Consider the following 13364-nt stretch of genomic DNA (forward strand, 5'->3'; position numbering starts at 1 on the left):
ACGTATATATATATAATATACACATTATTGTAATATGCATAAGCAGCTCGGAAATTGTACCAGTTCGTATAATATTTCGTCGTCCTGCTCGAGAACCCAGGATTTCGCATTAAAATTTTTCAATTACGTCGCAGATTTTTCCCACCCCTGATCACCCACGCAAACCGTATAATATAAGCGTATATATTATCACGAGCTATCATAATATAGCCCGTCACTCGATTACCACGACCATCGTTAAGACCGCCGGTGGTTATATTTTTTTGCTTCTCGTTCTTCGTTCTCTGTTAGTCTGTCGTTCTATATAGAAGCGCACTAGCCTCGCTGCCGGTGACGTATGTTATAGAAATACATCCTTCTTCGTTCGAATTCCGTTTATTTATGATTATCACTTAACCTACCACGAATCAATAGTTTTGAGTAAAAAAAAAAAAACCGTCCCTATTGTGAAACTGTGAATACAAGCCACGTTTTTTATGCACATAACTGTACAATGTGAGTGAATTCTATCGTAATATTGTTTTATCGTTTATATATGTATTTTCATTACCGGGAGCGCGCGGAGTTTGAATCGCCCTACAAAATACATCCGGGCCTAGCAAACGATCGGCCGAATAGGGCTGAAACACTGGAACAAAAAACTAAATGATCTTCCTCGTCCTACCCCACATTGCCCTACCACGCAGGGTAAATACGCCACCGGTACGATGTTATTTCAACAACACGATCTATGTATATTTCGTCACGGTATCAATTCGTGGGCCTAAGGCCGAGCAAATATTCACGCGAACCCGCGTATTATATACGTTACGATATCATAATATTATGTACTGTACGCGTTTACGGTCGGATATTTGAACCACCCCTTGAGCGGCAGGGTTGTGTCGGGCGCATGTCTAAGCGCGCGGCGTACAGCCCCGAGACCATGTGCTCGCGTTCGCCGAGTTCTCGACAGCCACCCGCTGCAGTCGTAACGTACCCGCCGGTCGCGCGTGAGTGTGGTCCAACCGTGACCAGAGTGTCGGTCGTCGTCGTCGTCGTCGTCGTCGTCTTCGTCTTCGTGATCTATGTAGTAATATTATTATTATTACTATCACTTTCGCTCCTCTCGACGTTGTTTTCGTTGTTTTTATTTATTTCTGTCGTCGTCCACGTTCGCCCGTCGCAGAAAAACCCCCGTGTATCCGATGGAGGAATTATTCGACGAGGTTTGACATTTTTTGTTTGACGATAAAAACCTAAGTGTATAATATTATGAGGGTACCTACCTTGGCCGTAATACCGCAGTGCATCAAAACGTGCGTCGTCAAACCGCTAAACGTACCAACTGCAGCACCAGACTGCAGCGTGAGCACGATTTTTTTTAATGTAAAAAAAATCACGCTTCCTAGATTGATTTAATAAAAAACGCGTGTGGAATCAAAAACCTACACTGCGGCTTCCTGATTTCGAAACTTGTGAGTACACGGAAAACAATCGCTACCTTCATGACGTTTTTCAAGTCTCTAATAATATAATTTTTTTTCATTAACTAATAAAATAACTTACCGTCGTTTGTCACACGCGAGTCTTACAAAATATAAATAAAAGAATAAATTTATAGAGCTAAACAGTTTTTACCTTTTCCATCTTATAATATTATAACTTGAGATTTTTCGTGGGGTGGAGGGTCTCGGAAAATATTCTATTATCTTTGAGGCGTAAATCAGAAAAGTCAGGGAACCATCACGGCCTTAGTATCTAGCAGACTTACGGACACTTTTTTCTTGTGCAATCGTATATGTATTGAGAGATTTCAATTCACGTCTCACAGTCTCAGATATTATGAATACTATTTTTCCATAGATTTCCACGGTTTACGGTTAAACAATATTTTGTAAGATTCGCGATACCTTGATTTTTTTTTTTATACGTTTTATTTCATAATTAGCGTCAATTATTAAATTTCGATTTTGAGCTTCTACTTAGAGGGTATGAACACTCTGTGTATAGTCATATAGACTACTCTTGAGAGTTGAGACGACTCGTTCGATCTTTTAATTCGAAATTAAATTGGTACCTTGCAAAAACGTGTTGGGTCCAAGATCTTTGTTTCTATTATCATACTAATAGAGGGTGTATTACATACCTATTATCAGTACGTTAAACCATTCGCTTTATGCATAATATTATGTGGTTATGATTTATGTTTCAATTGATTCACGTAAATTAAAAAAAGTAATCATGGCTAAAGTGGGATGCTTTGTCTACTGGGAAAAAAATATAGTATAAACCGTGACATATTATAATGATTATACACAAAACACGTAGTTGGATGTATTGTTATAATTATTATTACTCCGAGGGGGTCTTGTATCATTTATCATTGTATCGAGGGAGAAAAGCATGTCTATACATACAAGTGACGTACGTGATTTGAACCCGAAACTTTGTATTTGGTTTGAAAATATTAAATCCGATTGCCCTCATTATTATTACGAGTGTTGTCATTACTGTTATTAAAATTGTTTAAAAACATAATGCATTGTTCTATCGTTATTGAAAATTGAATGAATTTGGTGGAAGAAACTTGTCTGTACAGTTTTTGATAGTTGATAATAATTCATGTTTGAGTAGTAAAATAAATAGAACCATACATATAGTAGTATTCAGGGCATATCAAATAAAACATTTTTTTTTAAGTAGGTACATACGCCCGCATTTAAGTGACCTATTTTTAAAATGCATATGATGCGCATCATAAATTTAAAATGTATGTACGTATCCTTACGGAATATTGTGACGAAAATAAATACGCAAAAAATTAAACATCTTTTATTCTTGTTGTATAAATATTAAAAAATAAATCTAGCATCGGCTTAAATTTTAATAAATATCACTTCATTGTGCATAACATATTATGTAAAGAAAAAAACATGTGAATAATCATTGTGTAAGCTGTAATAAAAAACGAATCGTGTATCTTAGAAAATAATAAAAAATAATAAAATTCCACGAATCGATGTTCTTGATTTTATGGAACTTACCTAGTGCCTACGTCTTAGTTGATAAAAAGTTATCTAAAATCTTGTTTTTGCAGACATCACGTGAGATACTTGTTGTGCGCATAATATATGTGAGACACTATAATGATGTATAAATAATTATACTAGTCAAAAACAATTTGGTTTTTCAATAAAATGTCTGATGATAATTACTTTACGTTTGTGATTTTATTTAATGTGGTTCGTCATGATACCCATTAAATAACTGTTAGTGAATATTTTATTTTGGATTTATTAATCCTCAAGTACTAATTTTATTATAGTGATATCGGAGAAAAAATTACATCAAACCGTCGTTAAACCAAATTAGATTTTTGTTGAACATTTATTTTTAATTCTTGTAGTTACGTGGTTAATTACGACTAAAACTTATTATTAACTTAACTGTTACTACAATGATAGTGCAGTCAAATAAAATCAATCTGTTATAATCGTTGTGAGCATGATATTTTCTTAATCAGATATCTCCGCGGTAGTTAAGGACAATATTTAAGTACACATAATAAAAAGTGAATCACAATACTTTGGAATAGAAAAAGAAAATTATGTTTAGAGCAAAATGAAACATCGGTTAATATATTAAAATTACGCTGGAAGCGTTTTCGCTTAATACAGAATGAAAATGTCTTTATAGAAAGTTAGTGTTTAGGGTTAGTTTAAATATTTTATCCTCTTGTTGTAGTTGTTTAAAATACAACTAATTGTGAAGCTTATTAAATAACTTCAACATTAACAATTTTAATTTTAATCATCGTATTTGCCATTTGGTAGTACCTAACTATAACATCATTGGCCGAAGCTACGAATAGTGTTTATTGTTATATTGTTTTAATATAAATTAAATTTGTCAACTTATACATAAGATAACAATTTAATTCGTGTGTATAATTATATTATTAAACTTTTGCCTGATTAAAAGTAATAAATTAAAATAACTGTTAATTCTTACAAACTTAAGAGTCCATCAAATTTTATGTTAAACGATCATAAACATACACAAACAACAGTGGAATATTTCCAAAATAGTGTAAGTTTTTGGTTAGTTGTTAATCAATTATCATTTAATTACACTCATATACGACGTATGCGTATTAATAAACAAAATATTATGTTCCAACAGGATTTGTTTAAAATGTGTGTTAGTCCCGAATTCTATTGTATTTTTGATACACTCTCGTTGCATTTTCACAAAAAAAAAAACAAAACGTAATAAAGGCCGTGTGTGTAATTTTAGTCAATGTGAATGTTTCTATTGTATAACAACACAGAACAGAACGAGACAAAGGAAAATGGACACTACGACAAAAAAAAAAAAATAATAATAATACCATAAACATAATGTGAATCCCGAAAAAAAAATACGCTAATTGATCAAGAATTCTTTCAGTGTTATAATACGTACCTTTGTAATGAGTTGATTGAATAGAGGTGCTAGTGTTTTTCGTAACATCAACTGCTGATTAATGTTTTAAATAGATGGTGACAATTCAATATATTCACAAAAACCCGTGGATTTCGATGTTAAAACAAAATCAACTTAATTCGACTCTAAAGACTCTACAGACTCTGGTCTGGTTTTAAAAGCTATCGACAAAAACTGTCGGTTCGATAATAATTGATCATATTATATTAGCACATTATGTCCCGTGCTCTTCGTGCCCTGGACTCATGCCTGTTTGCATGCGCCTACTCTACATTCTATCCAGGTGTTGTGGATTATTATAATGTAATAATTATTATTGCAGTTCTTCGCAGGTACTCACGTACTACCCACCCGTAGATTCAGTTTTAAAACCGTTCAAATAATATTCCAGTTAATAAGTAAACACCTCTTTATAGTTTAATATATTGTGCAAACATTATTTTATTGGATTTCCATGTATTATACACGGGTTGTGTCTCTATTTTATATGATAATAATAATAATAATAATAATAATAATAATAATAATAATAATAATAATAATAAGGAATATCGGTATGTTACGGTCATGGGCTTCGTACATCGACCACAAACATATAATTTAAAAACGTAAAACGAAAATAATTGGAAATTTAATAATTGTAAATGTTTATTACGGTAAGTTAAAGAGTTGAGCTCATTTAATAATATCATTATTACAGTAAAGGTAAAAAAGTAAAACCAATAATTCATCAGTTTCCCACTCAATTCGAAATTAAAAGTTATTAATCATTTTAACACTTTGAGACATCTATATAGATGTATTGTTGTAAAACTATGTGTTATTATAATATAAAACGACAATATCGAAAACCATTAATGTAAATTAAATTTTGAATAACATAAAATGATTTTTATTTTAAGTTGGTAGTTTTTTTTTAATCTATAATATTGTAACCTTCGTAATGGGGAATGACAATGAGAGTGAAACGGTTTTAAGACCACATAGGTTTAACGTTAAAAGCTTTTTAGTCAAATATTTTTAGTTACCTAACTATGAAATTTCTTGTCTTAAAATATTACAGCTTTTACCAAAAATTAACAGTTAGTTATTAGGTATTTTTTTTATTTCAGTAGCTTATATTATACCCATCATTAATTTTTTTATAGGATTTTCAAAAAACGAATAAACTAAATAATAAAAGTTACGTCTTGTTACAGCCAATTATTACCTGTATACCAACTGTTCGTAATGGTGACCTACCCAGCAGAAATTTTTTTAAAATCTAATTTGTCAGTATTTTATTAATACGAATGAGGTTTGAGTGTTTTGACGACTGACGAGTGATTGATAATACTCATCAGTCATTACATAATTATTGTACACTGAACAAAAATATTCAAGTAAATTCAATAATTACTGCAGAATGAATCATAACAATTGTGTACTTCAACGGTTTATTAAATTTCGGGTCACGAACACGACTGCGGCGATTTAATAATATACTAATATTATCCTAATGAATACGGTCATCAGTTAAAACAATGTACTTTCAAAGTTTCAACACATAGAATTGTAACAATATAATGTTACTCGGTTTATACAAACTGAAATATTTATTTTAAAATCTTTAAATGATATTATGATTATTGTGATGAAACGAAATCACTAGAAATCCTTTTATTATTATCTCACAAGGTACCGAAAAACCACAGCGGTATATACGCCATGATCAGCCCGATGGTTCGAAAACTTATTTTTGCACCTACGTACAATGTACATAGTAACATATTGTGTAGGTACCAGGTACTAGGTATCTATACCTATGATTTGACGAGGTACCGGACTATGGCCAATCACTGGTACCTATATTAAAACTTTTTCACGCGGCCGACCGTTTCATTACGAAAATTAGCTTTTTATTAGCTTGTAGTGTTTCGTCCCTCGTAAAATAAGTAATATTATGTCAGTAGTATAATAATATGTACCTATTACCTACAGCCTTTTATCTGTCGATTCGAATATACTTTTTTTAAATCATAAAAATGTTGTTACGTATTGCGTTGTTTTTACATTTATTGATTCACATTTGAAATATATTTATAATATGCATTGTTATTAAATATTCAAAACAATTTCGAAACATATTTGAACAATAATTGTGAGACCATGTTCGTATTTAAAATACAGTAAGATAAAATCCTCAACTATTAAAATTAAAAAAAAAATTTACCCAAGTGAACTAACACTGCACAGTATAAAATAAATAATGAGTATCGTTCGTATAATTTTTGAAGCTTATATTCGAAATGAATTTGTCATCGAGGCTCACAGACACTTTTTCTTAAAGTTGTCTGTGTGACTGGTTTGTAGCTACTCGTTTTTAATCTCATACAGTTAGAATAATGATGTGTCGCTTTCTTATTTTCCGTTATATCCGAAATGAAATGCGGGAGAACTAAAAAATTTATTTTTTACAAATTTTTATTCTGTATGTATAAATTAACTTTGCTTACTATCCATAGCGCAATGTTCACAGGAGGGATAAAATGAAACTGTCAAAATATTTTGAAAATGACAACATGCATAGAAAATGTCAGTATAAACATTTGGTGAAAATTTCAAGTACATACGAATATTTATTTTTGAAACACAACAAAATAAGAAAATCGTTTAAGTTAAAAACTAGTTTTGTGTGAAAATTCTCTTTTTCTCTACTTTTTTTTTACAAATCCAATAAAATATTGTTTTTTTACTCAACTTACCATATTATTTTTAAGGATTACAAATACCTAATGCAAAGCCATTATATATTAATAATATTGTCTTTTTTTTCTAGGATATTCACAAATTATTCAAAGGATAATCAATTTTGAAGGATCATATTAAACCTGAAACAAAACATGTGGTTTTTTCTGTTAATCATTTCATCGTTTTACATTTGGACTTGTAAGTGATTTTATTTGTATACGAATACCATGTTAAACAGTTAAATGACATATTTTGTAACACGCCGCATATTCAACAAATATACACGTTTAGAATATCCGATGTAGTATTATATTAAATTCATCTTCGTAAAATGTTTTTGCAAAAGCAATATTTTGATATTTGATACAAGAAATATGACGAGAATCACAGAATGTAATAATTAAAATAATTATGGAACATTATAAAGAATATTCAAGTTTTTAATTTAATATTCATACGATTTATTCAGACAACGCATTAGACATTTTGAAAACTATACCTGCATTATCTTACATACTACGGAGAAGCAATTTTTGTTTCCAAATAATAATTAATAAGAAAACTTTTCTTTTCATTTTAGTGTCGTAATATAATTTATATTGTCTACATTATTCTTTACATTTAATAAATATAACAAATTTTGAGTTAAGTTGAAAATGAAAAGCGGAAGTTAAGTAGACTCAGAGGTAAAAACAACAACTGTAAGTTTGTTTTGAAGTTTTTTGAATATTACAAATGTAGAAGAAAATACATTCCATAAAAAATAATGATAAATAAAATAAATTAGTTTTAGTTCAAAAAAATGTGTTAATTTTGTACACTCTTTTCGGGAAAATGTATTGTTGCAGAGAAGATGTGTTTTTTAATATTATTGCAGAATAATAATAATAATAATAATAATATAATATGTAAATTGCAAAACGCAAATGAATATAAAAAGAAAACAATTTTTTCTATAAATTATCGGGTCTTATTTACAAAATATTAATATTGCTCTGGATTGCTTAATTTAGGATCGTTATAAGAATATAGGGGTTGCGTATTATTATAGGAATTGGTTACCCAGGCACGCCCGGAGGGGGGGGGGCCAAGTGGTGCAAATGCACCACCTGAGAATTTTANAAAATAATAATTACACAAAGTACACGATATAGTTATTGTCCATTTCATGAAATGGATGTCCGTTTCATGAAATGGATGTCCATATAATGTATTTTCGTCAAAATTCAATATCTGGACGAATTTCACTATCTGGATATCCAGTTCATGAAATGAGTAGTTTCACTATGTGGATGCGACATATATACGAATAATACTTTAGTAGTAGGCACCAGTTGGCAGTTGCTATAGATATTATGGATGTCCTGACTATCTTGGTCTGTGGTTAATACTGATGTACTGAGAAGTATAGACTGGTGTGATTAGGTTCATGTCATAAAAAGCTTAAAATTATTTTTTATATTTTTATAAATGTTTTTAGTTATTTAGATTCCGAGACAACTAGTTCTCCTACGGTCAACTAGTTAGTCGTGATTACTTAGATCCCCTGTTAACTAGATTACTGTTCATGTCATTTAGGTCTTGAGGATCTAGTTATCTGGGGATCTAGGTGATTACGACCGCTCACCAAAACTTATAAAAATGATAATTCCTTATCAGCGATAATAAAATCAAAATAGAGCTATACCAATAAATTGGAACTAAGGCAATAAAATGTTGTTTGAACAAGGTAACGATGTTATCATACAAATTTGATAACTTTTGGGCAGGTATTATCAGTTTGATAATTTTCTCATTTTGTTCTCCCAAATTATAAAGTACACACTCCAGATTTATTGATGTTACTAATTCGACATTTCAACTAGTTTTCATATAGTTGATTGTTTTCCCCTGTTTACGGCCTTTCCATTCCAAGCGTTTGACGTCGATTGTAATGGAACACCAGATACTTAAAGATGTATTTAACACTGTTGCTTATTAAACTATAACACTTCGAGTTTTTTTATGAAGTTGTTGTTGAATACATTCAATGATATATTATAATACATTAATACCTATAAGAACACTTTAACATTTGTGAAATTATTTATTCTCCCTTTTTCAGTCAAATAATAAAGAATTTCTGTCAAATTTTAAAGTTGGTGAAAGTTTCAGAAATTATTTTTAGAGATTATTAAATTCATATTATATTTAATTTTTTTTTTTTTTTTTTAATGCACTTAAAACTCATACGTAAACTATTTACAAGTTTGTATTTATTTTAATGAGTACCTAATACCATAGATTATACTAAATACTACATTTTTGTGATCGATGCTTATACCTATGTTTGAATACAACTAGTAATACCAATGGCTTCTGTTAAAATTAAAACACTTAAATATTGAAATATAAATGGCGGACAAAAATATCAAAACAATTAAAGAGCTATTTATATATCTTATGGTGTTTTGTTTTTGTAAGCAATTTTATGAAAAGCTCATATTTAAGTATTATAGAATATGTTAAATTGTATGGTATTTATTTAAGTTGTAAATGTTAAATACGTTTTTAATCTTACTTATTAATAATCTGATGACTTCAAATACTGAAAAACCTATCATAAATATTTCTTTAAAGTTTTGCGTTATATATTTAAAACACATTGTTGTGGAATAAGAATCATAATGAAAATAAAAATAGCCATTTTTACTTATATGTTCATTTATTTCACAGAAAATGAAAAGGGTTTAGTTAGCTTACATACTGATTGGGTGATGCAGTATAAATAAAATACACACAAGTGGTTTATTTTTTGAAATTTTTTATTATAATAATTGTAATCAGGAAGTCATGATTATTTAGGGGTATTACCTACAACCTTTCAACCCATCTGATAGAAGTATCTAGGTTCTGACAAATGGTTTGTAATATTGGTACTGCCATCTGATGTCGAGCGCTCGGCTCTTATTTTCTTCGATAGCAATCTGGATCTATGCAATTGCAGTACCATGGCTCCACTAGGAATCGTCGTTTGCAGGTTTGATTGCAGTAAATCTGCCAACCCGTGACATGAGTCATCCCCGCTAATTGCCATACGGAACATTGTGGCATTGCCTTTGACCTTATCATGAATCTTCGATATGCATAAAAGAGAGAAACAGAAAATAATTAATCAACCAAATCATATAATGTGAAGAAACTTAAATTTATGGGGAGCTCGTATCCGATTGGTCGAAGTGGAAAATGCTGCTATAAATTACATTAAATTGTCGTTCAAACGTTTCAAGAAGACAAACAGTTAATAATTGTTTAAGTACATTATGCCAGGCACGCCCGGAGGGGCGGGCCAGGTGGTGCAAATGCACCACCTGAGAACTTTAATAATTTGGATTTTTCAAATAAATAATAAAATATAAAAATTCCTTCTCTGTAAATTTTTAATTTATGCCCATGATTATTCCCAATATAGTAAATTTAATATTTAATATACTTATTAGCTATTCTGGCATCTGGCTATTCTGAGATACCACCGTCTGCCGCATTTTAGTACTGTGTACAGTCACGTCTAACCACGCGTCTAGGTCACATTTATTTTGGTCATTAATAATATTATTATGAATTTCGTTATCTGACATCTATTCTGTGGTACACTATTATTTATATATATATATATATATATGTATGTGTGTGTTATACATCTAAAATTTTATCTAATTTTTATATTTTATAAGAAGTAATAAATAAAATGAGTTATGTTTTAAATATATTTTGTTATACCCATTATTGATGATAAATAATATATGTCATGTAATAAGTGTTAGGGAGTGTGGGGGGCAAAGCCCCCCACATCATATATTGATATTAAAAATATTTTGCACCTAGTGAGCTACATCTCTGTGGGCGTGCCTGTGGTTACCCGACCCGTATACGATTGATTTGTGGCGTTAAAGATGAGTTGAGTTTAAAAACGACCGAAAATGGTTTCGACAGCATCAATCACTATAAGGATAAGGAGACCCCCATGCAGAAGGTCATTATTACTGCCGAAAAAAAAAAATACTTGTCTTCAAACTGAGATAAATGTTTTGAAATGTTTTAGTGTGCAACCGCAACTATACAGTATCCATTTTTTGACACTGTATAATATTATAATAAATATAGCAATCGGTATTATTTTGTTCAGTACTATTTATATTTTGTTGTGCTGTAAGTATATATAAAAAAACTATGAGTTATTTAAAAAATTGTAATGTATGTTTATCATAGCAGTATATTAATAAACAAATCGTGGTAATAATTCAACAGTTTGTTATACGTTCCGAGTAGAAAAATATTCTGAAATGCAGGAAACACCGTTTTGAAAAGTGATGACAAATTTTGAGAGTGAATTTATAAATTAATTCGAATTAATAAAAAAAAGTTAGAGATGTATAATATTTAAATGGATACCCCTCACTTATTTAAAAAAGCCTCACTGGTCGCTGCAGGGTCTTTCGTTGAACGTTTATTTACATTTTATGTAACATCCCGACACGAAAGGTCGAACAGCTTATATCACACTAAATCACACGAATGTTCATCGAACGAACAAAAATGGTATAGTTTCATCGAAAACATTATTGTGTTGCGAATGCACTAAAGTAAAAATTACCAGACAAATAAATTGGACCCTATATTTTGTACTTGTTATGACTTATGACTAATATAGTATAATATCTGTATTTATCCAACAAAAATGTTTTTGAAGTTATTGCTTTATATGGAACTTCCAATAATATGTTATTGGAAAACGTGAAGGATTTATACAAAATACATTTTTTACACACTTAACAATATATTACGTTATGAGCTAAAATAATAATTTATCGTACACGAGTACTACAAAATGTGCACATTTTCATTTTTTGTAAACATTAGAACCATCAAAACGAAATACTTATGTATGCAGGATAAAATATAATAATGGTGGCCATAGGCCATTTGAAGGAATAGAAAAAGTAATTAATAAAGTGATAAACGTATTAGTGGCTTCAACGGTTCTTAAGAGAATTTCTGACTAAGGAAAAAATGTCTTTTACAATCTTTTTGTTGTGACTGTATAAAAAGTGTATTTTCACGATTGTTTTGTGTTTTAAAAAGTTGCATTCGTCTTGGATGTGCATTCAAAAGACAATACATTCTTAGCTCTATAGTATCATTCCAATATTGTTAAAACTTTGCCATAAAGCAATACTGCAAAAGACGATCTTTCACGTTTATTTATTCGAATGTACATAATTTCAATACAATTTTCTACCGCTTTTTAGAATACTCGCTACACAATGTTTAATTTTTTTTTTTGGATAAAAAAACAAATAACGATTCCTTCAAAGATTTTGGTTAGGATATTTCGTTGTCTGTTTTGGTTCTAAAAATCATAAACAATTTGTTAATTTTAGTTTGATTTATGCAAAGCTTGCATAATATTATGCTATGGTCATATAACTACTCTGGCAATAATAGTTATTCTAAAAAATATTCTTGGTAATGTGCGTATTATGTTGCGTATAATATTAATATATCATTTTCACACTGAGAACTTGACAACAATGACAATTGAAAGCAATTCATTCTTTTCTTGTACTACACGCATGTGAAATTGTGACAAATTTTGGGTAGTAATAATTTCAAAATGTTGTTACTAAATTATTCAACATAATATCACTGTGTATACTAGAATTTCTGAGTGTTTCACTCGAATCAAATGAAACAAGGACTAATGGGATGCACAAAATATTATAACTTGTATTTTTTGTTCAAGATGAAATATTCTTATCTGAATCGACGCTCATATGCATATCTATCATACTATTACCTTTTTTCGGAAGCGACCCTTCGAATTAGATCTGCTTATTAATTTGCAGAGACTTAGGACCTCCCGACCATTGCATTCATTAAATGTATGATGAAATATTAAAATAAAATGTAATTCATTCGTTCAACACGGTTTTTTTCGACGTTTGTACTGTGTAAATACGCAGGGCGATATATCAAGCGTGCTAACCCCCATTTGTTCATTTGATAATAAAAATGTGTTCTAAGTCTGGTTTTTAAACTTTTAAATAATCTACTTAAAGGCGATATTTTCAAATTTTTGAGATTTTTTACTCAAGCATCAGAATTTGAATGAGTCAAATAAAAAACGG

The 13364-nt window shown here is 30.1% G+C and overlaps 1 protein-coding gene across 2 annotated transcripts in view; it reads left to right on the top strand.

Annotated features, from left to right (window-relative positions):
- The first annotated feature begins 968 nt into the window (after window positions 1-968).
- The window catches only part of LOC111033116 (carcinoembryonic antigen-related cell adhesion molecule 6-like), an 84770-nt gene continuing 72374 nt past the window's right edge, over window positions 969-13364 (top strand). The window contains exons 1-2 of one of the 2 annotated variants that reach the window (XM_022313709.1): window positions 969-1457; window positions 7286-7395. In XM_022313709.1, coding sequence (XP_022169401.1) covers window positions 7350-7395 — 46 coding nt within the window. In that variant the 5' untranslated portion in view covers window positions 969-1457; window positions 7286-7349. The remainder of the gene's footprint in view (window positions 1458-7285; window positions 7396-13364) is intronic. The other variant, XM_022313710.1, reaches the window with a different exon arrangement.

Source organism: Myzus persicae, unplaced genomic scaffold (assembly GCF_001856785.1).
Source record: "Myzus persicae strain clone G006 unplaced genomic scaffold, MPER_G0061.0, whole genome shotgun sequence".
NCBI classification, from domain to species: domain Eukaryota; kingdom Metazoa; phylum Arthropoda; class Insecta; order Hemiptera; family Aphididae; genus Myzus; species Myzus persicae.